General features: G+C 38.8%; 1 protein-coding gene and 1 non-coding gene across 3 annotated transcripts; both read left to right on the forward strand.

Moving 5' to 3' along the window:
- The first annotated feature begins 8908 nt into the window (after positions 1-8908).
- Positions 8909-22734, forward strand: kpna4 (karyopherin alpha 4 (importin alpha 3)). Of its 2 annotated transcripts, none has more exons than XM_073863131.1 (16): positions 8909-9128; positions 12469-12513; positions 13937-14026; positions 14130-14156; positions 15458-15510; positions 15687-15868; positions 17158-17244; positions 17388-17557; positions 17849-17893; positions 17975-18106; positions 18346-18474; positions 18935-19037; positions 19142-19215; positions 19303-19465; positions 19560-19654; positions 20917-22734. In XM_073863131.1, exons 1-16 carry the CDS (start codon positions 9060-9062, stop codon positions 21013-21015), a joined length of 1563 nt encoding a protein of 520 aa, XP_073719232.1. In that variant the 5' UTR covers positions 8909-9059; the 3' UTR covers positions 21016-22734. The 2 variants fall into 2 exon arrangements, with proteins under 2 accessions (XP_073719232.1, XP_073719231.1); XM_073863130.1 differs by having other exon boundaries at positions 8911-9128; positions 14127-14156.
- Positions 18540-18864, forward strand: LOC129439040 (small Cajal body-specific RNA 7). Its single transcript, XR_008642763.2, has one exon.
- Positions 22735-22929: the final 195 nt, after the last annotated feature.

Below are 22929 nucleotides of genomic sequence, written 5' to 3' on the forward strand. Positions count from 1 at the left end.
GGTGATGAAAGCATGCACAAGTTTCTCTAGGTCTTGTCTGAAAACAAATTTTTCAATGATCTTGCCTATGAAAGGAAGATTTGAGATTGGTCTGTAGTTCCCTAACACAGTGTTATCCAAGTTGCTCTTTTTCAGGAGGGGCTTAACAACTGCAGTTTTAAGGGACTTTGAAAAAGTCCCAGAGATAAGTGATGAATTTACCACTTCTAGGAGATCTGCTTCTAAACAGTTAAAGACACTTTTGAAAAAGGATGTTGGGAGTGTGTCAAGGGCACAGGTTGATGTTTTAAGATGTTGTACTGTTTCTTCCAAAATTTTACTATCAACTGCTTCGAAATCAGACATCGTAACTACTTTCTGATGTTGTGGTCTGACTTGTCAGACCCCGACGCAGCTCAAGGATGTGCTGATCACCTTTCTGATATTATTGATTTTCTCAGAGAAGAAGTAAGCAAACTCACTACATTTGCTGTCTGAGAGCATTCACTTGGAATGTGACTTGGGGGGGTTGTTAGTCTCCCTATAGTAGCAAAAAGAGTGTGTGTGTTATTTATGTTGTTGTTTATAATATTTGAAAAGAAAGTCTGTCTAGCTTTGCCTAGTTCCACACTGAAAGCACGAAGGCTGTCTTTATAGATATTATATTGGACTACAAGTGTTGTCTTCCGCCACATGCGCTCAGCTTTTCTGCATTGTCTCTTCATATTCTGCACCACTGTTGAGTTTCTCCAAGGTGATTTTTGCCTGCCATTCTTCTTCCTGACTTTTACAGGAGCAATATCATCAATTGGACTCTTAACTTTCGAATTAAAGGAATCAAGGAGAAAATCAACAGAGTCTGCAGATATGCTTGGTGTTAAAGATATAGCCTTCATAAATAGCACACTGGTGTTCTCATTTAAGCATGTCCTTTGACAGACACAGATCTAGTTTCAATAGTAGGAGAGATCAATATATCAAAGAAAATACAGAAATGATCAGACAGTGCTACATCCTTAATAACAATTGATGAAATGTTTACACCCTTACTGATAATTAAATCAAGAGTGTGTCCACGATTGTGTGTGGGTCCATGTACATGTTGAGTCAGATCAAAAGTATTTAAAACAGCTGTGACATCTTTTGCCATAATGCTTTCTGGCTTGTCTATGTGCATGTTAGAATCTCCAGCAATAGCAAAACAGTCAAACTCTGAGGAAATTGTTGATAACAGTTCTGTAAAGTCCTCAACAAATGCTGGAGAGGACAGAGATTGTGTCCATGAGCAGTGGTTGTTGTGGCTGCGTGGTGTTATCTCTGTCCTTGTGGTATATGTCAACGGCATGTCCATTCAGGTGCTGAAGAGAAGTCCTGTGGTCATTCATTCTCTGTCCAGATGTGTGTGTGTCATTCAGGTTGAGTGGATTGGCACACACTGCTGAAGGATGATGAAGGGAGAAGTAGATATTGTCCTTTAGCACTCTTGCACCCAGTCTGTTTGGGTGGATGCCATCCTGTTTGAATAGTTGTCTCTGACTCCAGAAAAGATTGAAGTTGTTGATAAAGTTCAGTCCCTTTTAGGGCTGCACGATTTGGGTAATTTTTCCCATTGCGGTTATTGATGCTAATATTGCGATGTGCGGTTGCGATTATAATAAATGGTATCATGAGTCATCTTGATGGGTTTTAAGGAAAATCCACACACAGTTTAGTGATAATGCTAAAATGTGTATTTGTAAAACTAGAAATGTTTTCGTATTGCAACGTGATGTAGCAACTGCTCAGTGTCAGTAATCCTAAATCCAAAATACTGCCATACAACAGACGTAGAGTTTTTTTTAGCTACCAGATCACTGTCAATCTCCTCTGCATCCATCTTCGCTCTGGTTCACGCCACACACGTGCATGCCACACTTGCACTGCCTTTTTTTCCGTTTTTCTTTCTTTTTTAAACAGCAAGGAAAATCATCAAAGTGTTATCAGAAAGTTTGTGTTAACAAGTCCACACATTTATTTATTTAATATAATTGCAACATTTTGCTGTCATATAATCACATAGGCTGACATCGCGATTGCCATGCGATTAATTGTGCAGCACTAGTCCCTTTATGTTGCAGGTTTTTTGTAGCCAGGTATTAAGTCCAAGCAACCGTGAAAACCTATTTGTTCCTCTTGCTGGAAGTGGTCCACTGATGAATGGCTGAACTTTCACTCTTCTAAGTGTTTCAAAAAGTTGGTTGAAATCCCTCTTAAGGAGTTCAGATTGCTCTTTGTGAATATCATTCTTTCCCACATGAATGACAACTCGATTTACAGTCTTATGTTTCATCAGAATGTTCTGAAGTTCCCTGTTTACATCAGAAACAGTTGCTTGTGGAAGGCAGCACATAGTTGAGTCCCTGTTGCTAATGTTTCTGATAACTGAGTCACCCAATATCAGAGTTCTGGACTCGGATGCGCTCTGCGCTGAGCGCTGCAGTCTGCTCGATCTTGAGCGGCAGTTAGCATCAGTGTTAGCTGCTGGCTGATTTGATCGGTGTTCAATCACATTTATCACATTTGGGGATTCCTCACTCATATTTATTAATACTTCAAATCTGTTCTCAGGATGTATAGGTGGTGGTAGAAAGTCAGTGTTTGCAATCCTTGTCATAGCTGTATCTGGGGTAGAGGAAGCAACTGCGGCAAAATGTGATGCTCGTGACAGTCTGATTTCTCGAGTGATTTTGGGTCTTGCTCCCTGTTTGTACCATTGATTAGTGTGTTGATCATTAGATTCATGGGACTCACCGGCTGTATGCTGAGGGCGTCCATGATGACGAAGCTCTGTTGTGTGTTCCGTCTGGTTTGGTAGTCCTGTAAGTAACTTTGTTTCAAAAACAGCAATCCTTTGTAAAAGTCTGTGGCAGTTTGTGCAGCAAGTAGATTTTTGATGAGGCATTTCTTTTTCTTATCCTTTTGAATGTAGGCAGCTGTGTTTTTCCTTCTGGAATGTAAGCTGATGGCGGTGGGAGGCTAGACTGATGAAAAATTCCACTTTTTTGTAATGTTCCAGTCCCGAAAGTTTGTAATTTAATGTTGATGCCATACTTTGTTGTTTGAGCACTATGCTGATTTGCTGAAGTTAAAATTATAAGATAAAATATAAAAAGTGATAGAGCAAAGCGCAGAGCAGTAAGCAAGAGCATCCGAACAGTAGCAGAGCAGGAAGTAGAATGTGTCATATGCACATTAAATATTATTGTATTTTAAATACTGACATTTCTTTGAGACAGGAATAACAAATGTTTTTATATTATAACACAATTCAGAACAATTGAAATAGTTTTAGGTTTGAAAAATTCTAATTTAAATTCTGTTTGTGTTAGAGAATGAAAGAAGTACATTTGTATTGTTTTTGTTGCATTTCAGAAACTGTAAAAAATTCAAATTAATTGAGAGTAATTAAAATAATAGTGATGAAATCTACTCTTGTCATGAAGATTACACATCACTGATCTGTTTTTCTAGAACATAATGTTTTGTTATAGGGGGCAGACACTTTTTCCCCAAATTGCATTATTCTGATAAAATGATGGGTTTAAAGGGGACATTTCACAAGACTTTTTTAAGATGTCAAATAAATGTTTGATGTCCCCAGAGTACATATGTCAAGTTCTACCTCAAAATACCATATAGATAATTAACTATAGCATGTTAACATTCACACTTTGGAGGTTGTGCTTAGGTTGGATAGTGCCGATTAAGAGGCCGAATAATTAGAAGAAGATCCCCATCTGACATCACAAGAAGAGCCAAATTTCAATGACCTATTTTTTACCTGGTTTATTAAAACTAAATTACTGGGTTGTTCTTTAGGTTGATAGAAGCACTGGGGACTCAATTATAGCACTTAAAGGTCCCATATTTCCTGATCCCATTTTTCAAACTTTAGTTAGTGTGTAATGTTGCTGTTAGAGCATAAATAACCTGCAAAATTATAAAGCACAGAGTTCACTGCCAAGACGATATACTGTGTGGTTTTACACACGACCACGTTATATTGCGTATACCATAAACACAATCATAGCTTCAAAAGCACAGGAAAAGTGGGACCTTTAAACATGGAAAAGACAGATTTTCATGATATGTTGCCTATAAGACAGCTGCTGAGTATTCCAGAAAGCCTTGACAACTGTAGCTAATTCAACAATTTTTGACCAAAGCTGGAGCTTAACCTCGGAGTGACATCTATAATTCAGGTTCAACATATAAATCATTTCTACAATTGAATGTTGATGAGCCTTTTATTCCACCTACAAATTGCCAGAGTGCATCATTACCAATTTTTTTAAACTGTTGAGCTGCACCAATTAGCCTCCTTATACTTTAAGTCTCTCTGTAGTCAATTTTATCAGTTAAAGGTCCCATTCTTTGTGTTTTCTGAAGTTTTGATTGCGTTTACAGTGCGTAATATAACATCTCTATAGCGCTGTTTTCACTGTCCTCAAAATGGGCTAATGTCTTCCTTGTTCTATGAAGTCCCTCCTTGAGAAATACGTATCAAGTTCTGATTGTGTAGTTTGTTTAGTGTGTTGTGATTCGATAGCAGTTTAGTTTGCCGTTAGCTGGCGACTGACGTATTCCTGTGGACGGAGTTTAGTCAGAAACTGTTCTAGTGACGTCATTAAAGCAGGAAGTAGAGGGGTGTAGTCCATACCGGCGGTTCGCTGTAGGCTTTAAAAGGCGAATTCTGTTAAAGAAAATATATCGCCTGGCGGTAAACTTTGAGCTTTATCATTTTACAGGTATTATGCTATTATCGAAACATTATATACTAACTAGGGTTTTAAAAAGGGATCAGAAAGAATGTGAACTTTTAAACTTTTAAAAACCTTTTAAAAATCTTTGAGCATCATAATAACACATAAAAAAGTTTCATCTGTCACAATAATTTCTTTATGCTTTAAAACAGCTTAAATGTAACTCTACAAATTACCTCATTTAGTAAACGTGGATTGATGAATATTAAATTGAATTGAATGCCTTTAATGTCATTGTATTTTCCTGATTACAATGAAATTAGTGGCACATTAAACAAGCAAATTAGTCCCCTCAATCGCACCACATCGGACCATAGGCATATATGTAATAGATGCTACATTTGTTAGTTTTAGACACATAACTGCTAAGTCTGGTTTCACACAATGCATACGTAAACTATGCGTTTGCAGCACTAATCTTTATGTTAAAGGGCTGATGTTGAAGGGATAGTTCACCCAGAAAGGAAAGTTCTGTTATCATCTACTCATCCTCATGTTGTTCTAGACCTGTATGGGTTTCTTTTGTCTGAGGAACACAGAAGAAGATATTTTGGGAAATGATGGTAAACACACAACATATTGGGCCCCATTTTAAAAAAAAATTTTTATTAAAACTTTTAAAAGCCGTTTTCTTTCAATCATAGAAGTAAAAATAGCAGGCTTTCAATTGCTGTAAATGTAGGCTAATATCCTACATAATCATTGTAATCTCATAAAATAATTAGCAAATATGCAAGAAAGGGTTTGTACTGTAAAAATACAAACAAGAGATAAAGAATTTACCTACGTGCGGAGGGCTGAAGTGTTTCAGCACTGGGACAGCGCCATATGGAATTTTTTACAAGCATTACTTAAAGGGGCAATAAGTAGGATTTTAAGTGTCTTTATTCATAAATATGTCCTTGTTGGTGTCAAATGACCTCTGCCAGTGATCTGACTTTTCTTTGTAAGCTTAAAATTTCTCCTCTTTACTTACATTGAAGTCCAAGGAGGCATCCATATCGTTCCGCTGTATTGATAAACTATAATAGCAGAGAGGGACAAAAAGCACTTGCTTACCAACGCGTTTCCACAACGCGTTTTCATTCAGAACATGTGAACCAGCTGCAATGAACAAGGAGATCAGCGATTAACGGCTACCGTAGTAGCAACCCGCATTTGGAAAGGGGAGGCGCTAGAAAACACTGTTCGTTTGAATGCAAAATACAATTCCACCACTAGATGGGGGTAAATCCTACTTATTGCCCCTTTAAAATGTTTCTCATCTCACCATATCCACAGGTACAGAGTCATCATATACAATAAATCTGTAAGGTAGCATTTAAAAAACATTTAAAAATAGATGCTACAGGTGAAGCAGCTCTTTACGCTTTCTAACTTCTCATAATCGATCTTCATTTATGTCCAAGAGACTCAATAATAATCTTTTACATTTTAATCCTTTAATCTTTTTATATTTAAAAGCGTTTTTGTGCTGCTGAGCATTCATATGTGATAAGCAAACCTGCGTTGTCATCCCGTTTACAGGCGCATATTACTAACGCGCTCTTTAAATAACAAAAAACATATTACGCCATTGACTTTAGACCAGGTTTTTGTTGGTCAATGGCGTAGTCTATTTTAGTTGCCTCAAAATAGCAACGTGCCAACAATGCGCCTGAACACACCTTGTTTTTAGATCAGAATGCCCATGGGCGCAAACATGGACGCAAATGCATTCGCTGTTTAAACAACGTGGCACTAAACGTGAAAATTATAATTGCGCGGGGTCGAAACTAGCAAAATACACTTGCTGCATTGCGCCGAGTGTATGATAGAGCCCATAGTGTCCATTGACTTCCACAGTAGGAAAAATATTTTGGAAGTATTGTGATAAATGATGAAGAAAATATTTTGATAAATGATAGAAAGCACACAGTTGATGGTACCCATTAAATTCCATCATATTTTTTATTCCTACTATGGAAGTCAATGGTCATTATATGCTGTGTGTTTACCATCATTTCTCGGAGTGTCTTCTTTTGTGTTCATCCGAAAAAAGAAATTCATACAGGTTGAAAAAAACATGAGTATGAGTAAATGATGACAGAATTTTCATTTTTGGGTGAACTATCCCTTTAACAAGTTTAACAGCACTTTGCATGTGTGAGCAGCACAGAAGCTGAGCTAAAGCAGCGGTGCTGTGATCATTTCAGTGCCGGGGCCATGAGGCATCCAAACATAACATCTATGACTACTGATCCACTCGTTCAACTGTGTTGATATGACTGGTTACATGTTTGTAACTTGGAAACCAAGGCAATTTTAGACTGCAGGAATCAGACTCTCTAATTTCATGGAGAAAATACTCAGCAATGGTGATGAATTTGCATATGGCTTGCCTAAATGCATATTAAAAACACCACATAGACACATAAACAACAATAAAAATCTAAAACAGGTGGACTTAAAGGTGCAATGTGGGACTTTTAGCGGGATCTCGCATTGAGATATTAAATTGCAACCAACAGCTCAGTCCACAGTTAACCCCTCAATTTCGAAACACATAGAGCAGTTTGTCCGTTTAGGGATACTGTAGAAACATGTCGGCGATATCCATTAGTAATCAATGCAGTGCACAGTGTTACTTAACTCAAAACGCATATTGGGGCGGTTTCCCGGACAGGGATTAGACTAGTCCTAGACTAAAATAAATGTAAGAGCTGTCCAAACTGAAAACAACTTGCACTGACATATCTTAAAATACATCAGTGCCCTTTGTTTTGCCTCAAAATGCACATAAGTAATGTTTTTAGTACGGTATGTTTCTTAAAACTAGTTATATTTCCCAATTAAACTCAGGTCTAGTCCTGGCTTAAGCTAATCCCTGTTCGGGAAACCGCCCCATTGTGTCACTAACCACTTTTAACTGAAAATGTAGATACCAAAAAGTAACTTTAAAATAAAGTGCATTAAGTAAACATAATGTATATTAACTAAAATAACTCAATTAGCTGAAATAGTATGTATGATTTTCCAGATATGGAAAATATAAATGCATGATTTTTTTCTTCAACCTATAGACCGTTTAATCGGGTGCAGGTGCGGTGACGCGATAAGCGTCTGGTCCGAACTTTACTTCCGGTTTCTGTTTGTTTAACGGTCTGACTAGTTGCTAAAACTGAACTCTTAAACAAATACCCCGTCAAAAATAACAAATGTTTTGGGTTCCTATGTAAACTACATGTTGTTTATTTTGCTTTTTATATAAATAAACTACTTTAAAAGGACTTTGTTGTTATTTATTCTTCGCAGAGTTTACCGGAAGTTACGTGATGACCACGAAAGCCACGGTGTTTATGTTGTTACTGCTGAAACCGTCTATAGGAAAGATGGACAGTAAACATTTTTATGTAACTTTACACGTGCAAATGTGTCTATATCTTTGCAATGGAATCTTCTTCTCTCATAATTCTCACAAAACATTTTCATTTTTGACCGAAAACTGTAAAATCTTACACTTTAATGGAGTTGATTAAATGTCTATAAAATACCATCCAGTAAAAATAAAAGCATAGCCATTACAATACTGTGTATATTTAAAATAACAGATATATCTTTTTATATATCAGATTTAAGTAGCTTATGCACTTGAAATTGTCAGTCCAATCAGATTATTTTTTAACAAACTGTATTTAATATTTTATTTATTACCTCAAGGCGCACACAGTCAAATCAGATTTCCCTTAGCTGTTATTTTCCTTGCTTATTCACAGTTATAGAAAGTGAAAGTAAAGAGGGTTTTGAATATTCAAACCATTCTCTACTATGCGTCAGATGTCGGTTTCATAAGCTAAAAAATATATATATTTACAGAATCAAGGTATAGGAATAAAATGTTTTTTTAATTTTCTCTCTAGCGCCCGGGGTCCTTTTGAAGTCATATTCCGTCCCTGAAGTTATACAATGTAAAACTGTTCTCTTAATTTAATTTGTTTAAGAGAAATAACATTGGGTTTATGACTCGTATTAAAGAACAACATTCCATCATTATAAACTTTTTGACAGATGCGAAAGAAAACAGACGGGACAAATATAACTTACTCACTGAAATGTTTGTCAGGATGTCCCCCCTCCCCAGCGCGAGGCGGTGCCCGTTCACCGGCAATCCCAGCATACACCGCGCTTTCATTAGCATTAAATAGTCCGGTATCTACGAGAGCTGCGCAAGATACGTTTACTACAAGAAAGTGACAAATATATAAAGAATATACTGTGATATAAAGAACCAGCGACAAAATGAGCGACAGCGAGAAACTGGACAAGCAGCGGCTGAAGAACTTCAAGAATAAAGGGCGCGATCTGGAGGTAAAGTCACTCACGCGCGCTGCTGTGACGTCGATCACTTTTACACCAAATTCACTAAATAACCGTTTGTTCATACACACCGGGGTTATGATCTCAAAACATCGCCGTTTCTAACTAAAACTTGACGACGTTTGAGTGTCTGTTTGAGAATATATGCGGTAAATCGTACAAACGGGTGAAATGACGATGTTAGCTGTGCTGCTAACTGTTCGTGCCCTTACCTCCATATGCCGTTACCATCGAGATAACACGCATCAAGCCACGTAAATAAAGTGTGTTTAATGTACAACAGTAATATTTGTTGAGTAAAAGACTCCGTATATTTGTAAAGTGTAAATGTCTCGGGTTCAGGCCCTTACAGGAAAACATCCTGCGAGTGTTAACTTAGCATACATGCTAACTGCTGGCCTGCTACATCAAAACACATTTTAAACATCCACATCATGTTTTATATTACTGTTTGGCGGAAATGTATGCGTGTATGAAATATATCGAGCCGTTATTGATAATATATGTTCTGTCGGTCAGTATAGTCATGTCCCCTGTTATACTAGTTTTAGCAGCTAGCTAACTAGTTAAACTAACGTTAGATCACACATACAGAACAAAACAAGCCGCATACCGACACAAGCGTTCTTCTGTATGCATATGTTTGTGTAGATTTGTAATATTTATGGCTTAATTTAATGTTGAGTATTGATAACATTAAAGTGAATGTTAGAAGTGGATGAGCTGTACATTATAAACGTTGTATGTGATTTTCAAGTAGACTAACTTACATACTGTTATAAAAACACACAAAAAGATGATTCACATGTATCACATGCATCTCTCAAATGTCTTGAACACTAGAGTTTGTACAGTAAAAAATCTGGAAATGTAAAAACAGTTTTTTCCAAACTACAAAAACTTGTTGAAACGAAATGTAACGTTACATAGTTAAGAGTAAAGTTGTGTAGTTGTGTTCCATCCGCTGCAGGTCATGTTTTGTGGGTGATTTATCTAGTTAAATGAACTGAAAAGATCATGGAAAATCATTTGCCAAGAGATTTGTGAAGCCCAGAACACTAATCCATAAAATACATTGAGATATATATATATAATGCTAAAAACTAACTAATGTGTATATATAATGTATAAATTCTGAGAAAGCTGTACGTAGATGAATTCTATAGTAAATAAAAGCTCATGGTAAACTCTGCGAGTGAAATGATCTCAGGACAAATTAACATATTAAATGGTTATTACAGTCATTGCAAGATATACAGCCGCAGATAACAGAATTATACTTTATGCTCTCTGTATTGCCAAATAATACCAAATTTATTCATAAATCATGAACCTTTCTTTGGAAAAATGTCATTTAGCAAAGAAAATGCTAGATTTGTAAAGCATTACAGTACCTAATACAGTTTGAAGTCACAGGCATTATGCTTTTAAATTGTGCTTCATAATGCTGCGTTTACACCAACCCACGTTTGAGGCGTCAAAATCGCGTCTACTGCGCCTAGTTTGCCGCTTGAACAGTTTGAATGGTTTTACGCGTCTAGAGCGAAGTAGACGCGCGGAAAAAGCAAGCATTTGACGAGCGTTAGAGGCAAAATCTGTTTCTTGTGGGAGGGGCAAGGGCTATGCGGTTGTCTGTTTGTAAGACGGTTGATGTTGATTGTGTATTTATCGAGAGAGTTACCGGTTTGTATTTGGTCACCTTTCTATAGGGGGAAAATAAACGGCGCGGTCGGTAAACTTCACGTGACTCAAAAGTGAAATGTGTATTTACCATAGACTGTAAAAAAGATGGACGACGCCTGTTCGCTCTCTTCCATTGGTGAAAAGTGAAGCCGTCAGTTGCCCGATATGGCGCTGACATCTTGGGTCTTGAGTCTGCGCAATAGCGATTTCGGGACCAGTCATGCGCAGTAGTGAGCAGGAAGGGAAGGCGCGAAGTCAAAACCCCGCCCTCGCTCTCGTATAATGCGCATATCACACGATATCACAGCTGTCAATCATGACGTGACACCACTGTTTTTATATCATTAAATAACTAACTAAACACAAACCTATTTTAAAAACAAACATTAGAATTTACATCAGCGTGATAAAAACTACAGTAAATGACAGAAACCAGCTTCGGAAAAAAGATAATTGAAGTGTAATTAATTTTTTTAGCTGGTCTCAAGTCCCATTGAATAACATGGGGAGGCGGGCTTTATGACCTATACTGGGACCGGTCACTGGGGGGCGATCGAGACTTTTTGGCTTCACTTTTCAGGGCTTGTGCGGCACGCTTGGTATTTACAACTTACCAGGTTGCCCAATGTCTTCACTGACACTCTTCCAAGCAAGGTCCTTTTTATTCCTGTCTCTATAGAAATAAGAACTTGTGTTCTATAGCTCCTGGTGACTGCTTCGGACAATATCAAGCATTCCTTCATGTTGAATGAGTGACTCCGGGCGGGGCTGCCGCCACAGCAGCAAGCATGCTCCTGATTGGTTAACACGGCGCGAAAATCCAAAGTTCAAATTTTTCAACTTGGGCACCAGCCGCAAAATCACATCAAACCGCAAAATGCACAAAAAGCACCATTCACGCGTACCGCACACGACGCTCAATTTGTGCCATTCGCGCAAACTAGACGCACGAATGAGGCGGAAACGCATCTACCGCGCCGCGCTAAACGCCTCATCCACGCCGCGCGACCTCCAGATGCGCTTCAACGCGTCTTCACATTGACTTAACATTGAAATAACTTGCGCTTGCTACCTCTACCGCGTCTGGTGTAAACGCAGCATTACATTTCTTCGACTGTCAGATCAACATCATCAGTTTTGAGGCAGTTGCTATTCTCATTTCTAGATGTTTGTGTGAGAGTCTTGACCAGCCACAACATTTTAAAAGTATGCTTTTAATAAATCATCATGCAGGCTGAAATGGACACTGTTGTTGGCTATGTTCGGCACCCCTCTATGTTTAACACCCCTTGCTGCAGAGAAAACAAGTTCAAATTCATTTCTCAACAACAAAATACTAATGTTTGTATGTGTATTTTAAGGAAGTTTTTTTTTTAACTCAAAATTTGTCACATCTTTCATGGGTCTTGATATGCTTTCAGTCTTTTACGTTGCTGTTGGCTCACTACTGAAGTTTGCTTTTGTTGAGATTCAACAGACACTGGACTGAAATGGTTAAAATGCATCTAGAAATGATGATTATAGTCAAAACTGGAGTGGTCTTTTAATTTTTCCTGCAGCTGTACAGATGAGTTTGTATTAAACTGGCAATAATTCAGAGATTAATAATAAAGACGATAATAATAACTGTGTGATTTCTTCTGTACAGACGATGAGAAGGCAGCGAACAGAAGTGGTGGTTGAACTCCGAAAGGTATTAAACACCTGTCCATTCATCAACATAATATAGCTTTAGTTGTTTATTGATGTGTAAGATCATACAGCCTGGTCATGTGTATATAACCAATGTAGTAAATAGTTATAATGATGGTGTTACTGCTAATAATAACATTTTACAACAAATTGGTAGTATGTTAAATAGATAAAGATGTCACACACATCACATACCTTTCTAAGTGACTCTTGTTTGCGTCCTTTGATGCTTTGAGTCAGTGAGTAGTTTGTAGTTAGTCTGTCACTAGTTGAGTCATCTGTCATAGAGCGTCTCAGTCATGTAGTGTGTGTATAGCTAAGACACGAGCAGACCGAGAGGATGACAGAGATTAGTTTGATATCTAGATGTGGTGTCGTTGGATGACCACTGGTTGACAGAAACAACGAGAGGAGCGGACATGTTACATTTGAGTCAACTCTTTTGTTTTGAATAAGTGGGAATTTTCTCTGTATGAATGATCTTATTGGTAAAGCAGTCAGCTGTGTAGTGTGAACCCTTGAAGAGACTCTTCATATCATGAAAATCTGACTTTTCCCATGTTTTAGTGCTATAATTGGGTCCCCAGTGTTTCTATCAACCTAGAAAATGTGAAAAAGATCAACCCAGTAACTTAGTTTTGGTAAACCATTCTCTGCAAGCATGTGAAAAATAGGATGTTCAGTGATGTAGAAAGCTAGTTTTATTATAATAATACCGTCCGTTAATCTGCATTATCCAACCACATCACTGCCATTTACTGCAGAGAGAGAGAAAACGGCACAGTTAAGTTTGAATTTCAACAAACTACCATTATGATGGTCAGTGTTTGCATTTCAACTGCTCATTTGCATTTTAAAGGACACACCCCAAAAAATTGCAAATTTTTGCTTGCACCTACAAAGTGGCAATTTTAAGATGTTATCATAAATTATCTGTGGGGTATTTTGAGCTAAAACTTCACATACGCAATCTGGGGACACCAAAGACTCATTTTACATCTTAAAACAAGTCAACATAATGTGGCAACTTTTAAAAAGAGTTAAGTGTTTGACTTCATGTAACGCTGTGCAGACAGATTGGTGTATGACATTAAAGGGCACCTATTATGCAAAATCCACTTTTACAAGGTGTTATGAGATCTTTTAAAAATGGGCATAATATTTAAAGTACTCAGAGAAACTGTGGTACTGCGATGTCACAAGCTGATCAGTCTTCGCAGTGCCTCATAAATTTGAGCACACTTAAATGCAACATCATTTCTGTAGCAACCAATGCAGCTATTCCAGAAAACCAAAGAGCACAGGGCACACAAGTTCAAAGTCATGTAGTGTGGATTTAGTGTAAAGCTCTGTTATTCATGAATTAAAACCTACAAATACTAACAAATACTCATAAGTGTATGTCACGAACCTGTGTCCTGTAGAATAAAAGAGATGAGCACCTGCTGAAGAGGAGGAACGTACCACATGAAGATATCTGTGATGATTCAGATGCTGATGGAGATTTCAGATCAGTAAGTTCCTTTGCAGATCTTTATGGATTGTTGTTATAGTGTTTCTATGAAGGCTTTGAGCTTTCAATAATCTTGATCTTTGTTTGCTTTTACACAATAGCAGAACACCTCTCTTGAAGCCATAGTGCAGGTAAGTCAAATCACATCACAAAAAACAGGTGTCTGATTGAGAAATAGATTAAATAATCAAAAAATGTGTTGTAATAAAATAAGATTGTTCGTATAGCATCTGATTTGGTTTTAATCATTATAGATCATTGAGGAATTGTGCAGTGTTGAAACTAGGGTTGCAAAATTCTGGGAATGTTTAAGGCAGGAAACTTTCCATGGGAATAAAAGGAAAAAAACTGGGAATTTGAAAAAATTGCAGAGTTGCCTATAACAGGAAACTTTAATGTAGTTAAAAAAAATCTTGCAGCGTAATGTTGTTTTATAAACAACAAGATTTAATGCAATTTCAGCTGAATTTCTACCCTGCACATTTACACTGCTTACTGAAGGGCCATTGAGGCCACACCCCTGCATGTACTTGCATACTTCCATAACATGCACAGATCATTTCTTGAGTCCTGCACACAAAATAATGTCAAAATGTCCATCTTTTCATGTATTCATGTACATTTGCTTAAAACTTCCTTGTCCTGTGTTTAAGCTAGTGTGTAACAACATTATACCATTGTACAACCCGAATTCTGGAAAAGTTGGGACGTTTTTTACATTTGAATAAAATGAAAACTAAAGGAATTTTAAGTCACATGAGCCAATATTTTGTTCGCGATGGAGCATGGATGGCATAGCAAATGTTTAAACTGAGAAATGTTACACTTTTATCCACTTAATTAGCTCATTTAAAATGTAATGCCTGCTACAGGTCTCAAAAAAGTTGGCACGGGGGCAACAAATGGCTAAAAAAGCAAGCAGTTTTGAAAAGATTCAGCTTGGAGAACATCAAGTTAATTGATATTAAGTCTGTAACATGATTAGCTATAAAAGGTATGTCTTAGAGAAGCAGAATCTCTCAGAAGTAAAGATGGGCAGAGTTTGGACCAAAGAGTTTGGATATTTTCAGTTTTAAAACTAGACTCTTCTGTAGTTACATCGTATACTAAGGCAGTCGGAAAATTAAAAGTTGTGATTTTCTAGGCAGATATGGTTAGGACTATACTCTCATTCTGCCGTAATAATCAAAGACTTTGCTGCTGTAACATGGCTGCAGCAGGCGTAGTGATATTACGCACTGCCCGAAAAATAGTCCCCTGCTATTGAAAGTTACTGAGATGCTAGGAGTGGTGGCACCAGACCCGGAGATCAGCTGAATGCATTCCAAGGAGGTACAAATCAAATGTTTGACTCTAGGGGGGCTGGAAAATTAGCATATTTCATAGTGTCTCTTCAATGTGTATATGATATCATTGTTTTGTGTTTTTTTAGAACGCAACCAGTGATAACCAGGGCATTCAGCTGAGTGCTGTACAGGCCGCGCGGTGAGTAACATCATCATCGTGGTGTTATATAACTCCTGACGAGTGTTTTGTAAGAGCTATAAAGTTTACCAATCACTTTTTAAACACACTGCAGTCATTTCTAGGGCCATGTGATTTTAAATTAAATCCTGTGAAAGACTATTGAAATTTTACAAGTTATTTTACATCATTTTTAGGAAGCTGCTTTCGAGTGACCGTAACCCTCCGATAGATGACCTGATCAAGTCTGGTATCCTGCCCATCCTGGTGCACTGTCTGGACAGAGATGACAATCCTTCTCTTCAGTTTGAAGCGGCCTGGGCTTTGACCAACATCGCTTCAGGCACGTCTGAGCAGACGCAGGCTGTGGTCCAGTCAAGTATGTCCATGCTATACTTGTTTATTTGATGTTCTCTTTAATGTGTATAGATGTTTCCATAAAGCTGTTGGTGCGTATAGTGGAGAAGAATTTCCTGTTTTATTTAAAGCTCACGTAACACACGCTGTTTCTGCATTTCTGATGTTAATCTGGAGTACCTATAGAGTAGTATGACATCCTTTATATCTCTGAAGAGTCTTTAGTTTAATCAGATTTATAAAAGAAAGATTAGCTTTACCGAATCTTTCCGATAACGTACGAAAAAATGAAGAAGGAGGAGTTATAACACGGGAGGAGCGAGTACGAGTCATGCAACACTATACAACACTGTTTTAACTTATGATTCACTACATGTTCGTGTCATTTATATAATATACACGCGCCTATTTCCAACATAAGACAGAAGTCTTACTTACCACGTGTAACTCGTCATGACCCGGTTCTGAAAATCCACCGCATCAAACACACACGCAAAACTCCGCTGCTAATCCGGATAATAAACTATATCCATTGTTTCCATAAGGCTGGATGTCTTCTCCTTACGTCCAAAAACACACTTCTTGTTGTGCCATTATTGACTTTTGAAATTAAACAAAGCTGAGTGGCGTGATAAGCTGTTAGCAAGCTCTAGCGTCTCCCGCTGACTGACGGCTGGGCGGGGTTTTCCGGGGGAAGTTTTCCGGCGGAAGCCCATATAAAGAAGTGATACGTATCGAAAACCCCTGAAACGTCAGTTAGACCGTAATCGAAAAAAACAAGCCGAAACTTGTACGAACCCTGGCGAAGTGCATTCGGCACAGAAATACTCTGAAACACGCCCAACTGCATTTTTGACACTTTGCCTACGTTTAGCATTAGGAAACAACTCTATAACTGTGTTAAGTCAGAATGCTTGAAATACCATTAAACCCCCCCTTTAATAAAGGAACACGCCCAGATTTTGGGAATTTAGCTTATTCACCACATCCCCCAGAGTTAGATAAGTCCATACATGCCTTTCTCCTCTCTGTGCGTGCTGTAACTGTCTGACGCAGCCCCCGCTAGCTTAGCACAAAGACTGGAAGTAAATAGCTTCAGCTAGCATACTGCTCCCAATTAGTGACAAAATAACGCGAACATTTTTCTATTTATGTTGCGCAACACTATCATTCATAAAACGAGCTAAAAGACTAAAACTCACACCTTGAGTGTGATGGATGAAACGAACATGGATATGCAAGAGAGAGAGGCCGATTACAACAAGAGTCAAACACTATGAAAATACATAATGTGGTTTTGTGTTCATGTAGATGCAGTTCCTCTGTTCCTGCGACTGCTGCAGTCCCCTCATCAGAATGTATGTGAACAGGCTGTCTGGGCTTTAGGTAACATCATTGGTGATGGTCCTCCGTCTACACTGCTGCAGTCTCACACATGTTTATCATCACACTTGAAAAAGTGTAGATGTGTTTATTGAATGTGTTATTGATGAAAGTGAAGACCGTATGGAGTAAATGTGTGCGTTTTGGTGACGTTGCAGGTGATGGTCCACAGTGCAGAGATTATGTCATCAGTCTGGGAGTGGTCAAACCTCTTCTGTCCTTCATCAGTCCATCCATACCCATCACCTTCCTCCGCAATGTCACCTGGGTCATGGTTAACCTGTGTCGTCACAAGGACCCTCCTCCACCCATGGAGACCATTCAGGAGGTATGGATTTAATATGTTTGGGTACATATTGGCATCCAAGATGAATTTCAGTGTTTTTAAATAATGTAAGTGTTTCAAGCCTTGCTAAGTTTAGACTTGCTGAAGGATGACAGACCAACATTATTTATGTCTTCTGAAGAACAATTTCTTTTCTAAGGGTTTATAGATGATGCATGCCAAATATTGTGTGACTTGAACACCTTGTAAGAAAATAGTTGTTGAAGTCAGTTGATCAGATTGACAGATGTGTAAGCTTATGATTTATTATTGTGATGATGTTTCCTCATACAGATTCTTCCTGCGCTGTGTGTATTGATTCACCACACTGATGTCAATGTAAGTGCTGGACACACACACACAGAGATTATAATGACACATGTTAACTTGTGATGACTGATAGGTTTTTGTTGTCTTTAGATTCTGGTAGACACTGTTTGGGCTCTGTCGTACCTGACTGATGCTGGGAATGAGCAGATTCAGATGGTCATTGACTCTGGGATTGTACCGTACCTCGTCCCCTTACTCAGCCACCAGGAGGTTAAAGTTCAGGTATGACTTTCATATTCGCATTAAACGCATGTTGAGTGTAACAGGGTCAGAATAGAGTCACCATTGGTGAAGGTTGTGTCATTAAAGTGACTCTAGACAGATCAGCTGTAAAATGCCTGTGATTGGCTGCAATGTTTGGCAATATAAAAATGCCTTTAATGTAAAATAACTTTCAGCGATTTCACAAATGGTTGCTCTAATCATGATTTATTTGATAATTAGTCTGTTTGTGTTTGCAGACTGCAGCGTTGCGAGCTGTGGGAAACATTGTGACAGGAACTGATGAACAAACTCAGGTTGTGTTGAACTGTGATGCGCTGGGTCACTTTCCTGCTCTGCTCACACACCCCAAAGAGAAGATCAATAAGGTAAAACCTGATCCTTAATGTCACACTCACAGATCAATAAGACTTGACTTTAGTCACTCACATATTGGATATGACGAAAACAGAGGCGTGGCACTGGTGTGTGTGATGCGTGATTGGTTACAGCAACTGTAATACAAAGATGCAGATGTAATGTTTAATTATGTAATCCTTTAACTAGAGTAAGTGTGTGTGTGTGTGTGTGTGTGTCTGATGGGTCAGGGTGTCAAAGGTCATAGGTCACTGCTGATACAGGAGTGCATCTGAGGCAGCCGCTCACTCACACTGAGGTTTTTTTGCGGTCTAGCCGATGATTAGAGCCTCTGTATCATTCTGACCCTCGGCCGTCAGTGCCACGATCTCAAAAGGGGCTCGCCCCGTGGTCTGATCCGAGTTGCTCGCTCTCACTGCGCTCTTTTCACCTCCTCTGCTGGGACTCACATCATGTGTTTTTCTATCGCAGGAGGCTGTGTGGTTCCTTTCCAACATCACGGCAGGGAACCAGCAACAGGTCCAGGCGGTTATTGATGCTAACCTGGTGCCCATGATTATACAGCTGCTGGATAAGGGTGAGCGATGACCTTCAGCTCTCCAATGAAGCGTAACGGTTCTCCACTGAGGATCTCATGTTTTTACAGGCAAGAGAGCTGATGTGTTTTGCATATCTTGCAGGGTGATTTTGGCACTCAGAAAGAGGCAGCATGGGCCATCAGTAACCTGACCATCAGTGGCAGGAAGGATCAGGTGTGTTTTATATATAAATGTGCACACACAGGTGTCTGTAAATAAAGAAATTAAGGATTCAGATGTAATTCGCCTTTTGTTCTGTAGGTGGCGTACTTGATCCAGCAGCAGGTGATTCCTCCCTTCTGTAATCTGCTGACAGTGAAGGATGCTCAGGTGGTACAGGTGGTTTTGGATGGGCTCAGTAATATACTTAAGATGGCTGATGATGAAGCAGAGACCATCGCTAACCTCATAGAGGAGTGTGGAGGTTTGGAGAATACAGCCGAACACTTACTGCAGGTCTGAGATATGATCGATCAATCTCACTCAAGCTTGTGTGTTGTTTGTTTTCATCTGCTCAGGTTTGGAGAAGATCGAACAGCTACAGAATCATGAGAATGAGGACATCTACAAACTGGCTTATGAAATCATCGATCAATTTTTCTCATCTGATGATGTAAGTCTAATGTTATACACGCAGCAGTCAGCTTAAAATGTTTTAAGTCAAACTTTATTTATAAAGCACTTTTATTAATTTTATTTTGCAAGTGCAGTACAACCATGGGCAATACAATATAAAATAATAAAAAAAAAATTAAGATAAGTGAAAGAAAAAAAATTAAATAAGAGCCAGACGCTCACACAGAGTTAAACTCCAAGCTATAGAAATGGGTTTTTAAATTGGACTTAAAGATGGTAAGTGTTTGGGCATTTTAAACATGTAACGGCAAACTCTTCTAAAGTTTAGGTCTGTTTGTCCATTTTTAAAATCATTATCTATTAAAACACATCAAGGATTTTATTTAGGGGTTCACAAGTGATTTTAAAATGTCCAAATCCAGGTCGAGATCCCCACAAGCGCCCTCTGGTTTAAACAATATGTCTTCTGTCATATTCTCGTTAAATTTCAGAAAATAAATGGTCATCCAGGCTTTAATTTCCCCAAGACAAAACAAAAGTGGCGCTATTACGTTTGGGTGTTTCAAGGGCACATATAATTGTTTGTTATTTGCAAAACACTGGAATCCAATATTATACTTTCCAAGAATATATCCTAAAGGAAGTATTTATAGAAGAAACAAAATAGGCCCCAAAATGGAGCCTTGGGGTACCCCACACGGGACATATAATTGCCAAGCCGAATGGACAGACTTCTCCCAACCAAATGATTTCAATCCGATTAACCAAATCGCATGTAGGCACGGTACAGAGCGATCACACTAGTCAAACCAGCCAGGCTTTCGGGGGTCAAGCGTGCTCGGTGTGGTTTGGTTAGGATATTGTGAGCGTGCCCTTACATGATGCACAGTAGGACAAATGTACTAATTTTTATTGTACTAATTACACTAATATTTTTATAAAGCTCAATATTTTAAGAGAACAGTTGATGGGTTGTTTTGTTAAAGTGCTGCTACATGATGTAACATAAAATATCAATCAAAGTTTTGTGGTAATTTTGACAATGTTTTTTTTTTATAATCTTAAAACCTTAAGATGTGAATGCATGGAAAGTAGTGCAGTTATACAGTGAATTGATGGATACAGATGACCTTGTGTTAGCCCGAGTCTGGGTGAACATACTACTTCTGAACATTCCCTTCTTCCATTGTTTAAGTGGTTTACAGTATATTGAGCTGTTTCTAGCGATGACAGTAGTAGACCTCCAGCCTTTGCCTTTCTGACTCTAATCCTGACCGATCATTCCCACATCTCTTTCAGATCGATGAGGACTCAAACCTGGTTCCCGAGGCCATCCAAGGGGGAACGTACGGGTTCAATTCCTCGACCAACGTGCCAGCGGAAGGATTCCAGTTCTAGAAGGTGACACGAAATGTGGAGTTTTGTTTGTGGCGCAGCACTCTGTTCAACATAAAAAATAATTACGAGAGAAAGCGAGCGAGAGAGCGTGTGAGGATAAATGAGATCCGTTGTGCTTTGCTGATGGGATCCACGGCTGCATCTAATCCAAGAGAAATTGAGCGGAGTTCCTTTGGCTTTCCGAAGGAAGCGCTCCATATGACGTTTGAGATGGCTTTGAGTGGATGCGAGTGCGAGTGAGTGGGTGACTACTGCGTTTCAAAACACGACCATCAGACCGAACGCGCTCTGAGAGAGCGACCTTCACTAAAACTATCTGCCGTGTCTTTTCGACAAACCAAAATCAAACCAATGGGAATAAGGAAGATATCACACATTAGGCAAGAATAAAGAAGACACGAGAGCACACTTCAGAGGTGGCCCGGATGTGTGTGTGTGTGTATGTATGCATGTATGTAGGTATGTGTGTGTATGTATGCGTGTGTTTGAACGGCCCCTGACCCTGGGGGTCCGTTCATCTTCAGCTCTGGAGACGGATCCGGCGGACTGCAGACCTCTCCCTGCGCGCCTGCGGTCCCATCGTGTGCGCAAGTGAATGGACGTGTAACGGTGTGTGTGCGCTTGACTGACTGGCTGGAGAAATGCAGGACTGAATGTAACGCCGCAACGATGCGGTCGACGACAAAAAAAATCCAACAGTGCGTATGGAAGGTGACTTAATCTGGGATAATTCGGTGGGAAAATATGAATTGGCCTGGAAGAGTTCAATAATCACCTTCAATGGAATGACTTGATATTGATGATCTAAAGAAGACAATTACATTTGAGTTTCCCCTTTCGTTTGTTTGCTATTGATGACACTGGAGTTTTGAAGATCAGTCGATTGGCCCCGGTGTGCATTTCTTTACTTTTCTTGTCTTCCCCCTGTTTTGACTTTTTATTTCCTTTTTAGTTTTTCAGTGCTGGTGTGTAAATGCATATAATACACGTTGTGCACTGTTGTAACTTTGCACAATCTTGGGCTGTTGTACATTTATGATATTCATGGTCATTATCCAAGGTTTTACTTTTCTGTTCTCGGATCCGTGGGTGGTTTTGAGCCGATTATGAGGGGATGTATTACACAGATTTTATGTGTGACAGATTTCGGACATATCCTTTGCATGTGCTTAACTACAGCATAGGTCATTTTAGTGAGTTTTAGTTTAAGTGTAAGTTTTTTTTTTTAAGATAACCTGCTGTGCTGTTTTTGTAATTTTATGTCTCCACCCACTTCTGGCCCCTGACGACAAGCAATTCTTCACCATTTTGCAAATAAGTGGTGTATAAACATGCCAGCATTCTCAACCTCTATGTGTAGTGCTAACCCAGACTAGATCTTGATTTGTAGATGTGTTGAGCTCCATTAAAGCAGTGAGATCTATCTGAAATTGAAGTCTTTTAGTTTCTCTGCAGACTGTGTGCTGTGCACGGACGGATATAGGAATGAATGCTTGTTTCCCAACACTGGTTTACAATCCTCAGTTTCTTTAATTGGCCGTCTTTTTGTTTGCATAAACTCTTGATGGCTATATTCGGTTTGATTTACACCCCCACAGCATTCCTTGTTTGCAAATACGTAGTTTCAAAGAAGACAAAATAGATGGTATACATCTCCTGTTGGACATAGACTACAGGTTCTGTACCTATTCAAATAAATATTCAAACGTGTCCATTTCACCTCTCCATGACTCTGATTTCTGTGTGTTTGAGTGACAAGCACAGCAAGGCCTGATGTAGACCTGAGGGAAGTTGTTCTCGTGCTAAGGAGAAATTCCAGGCTTAGCATAAACATAAAAAATATATTTGCATACTTAAAGCACTGAGCTGCAAAAACACATGAGTGAAAAACAAGGTACTTGTAACAAACTGACA

The sequence above is a fragment of the Misgurnus anguillicaudatus genome, chromosome 24 (genome assembly GCF_027580225.2).
Source record: "Misgurnus anguillicaudatus chromosome 24, ASM2758022v2, whole genome shotgun sequence".
Taxonomy (NCBI): domain Eukaryota; kingdom Metazoa; phylum Chordata; class Actinopteri; order Cypriniformes; family Cobitidae; genus Misgurnus; species Misgurnus anguillicaudatus.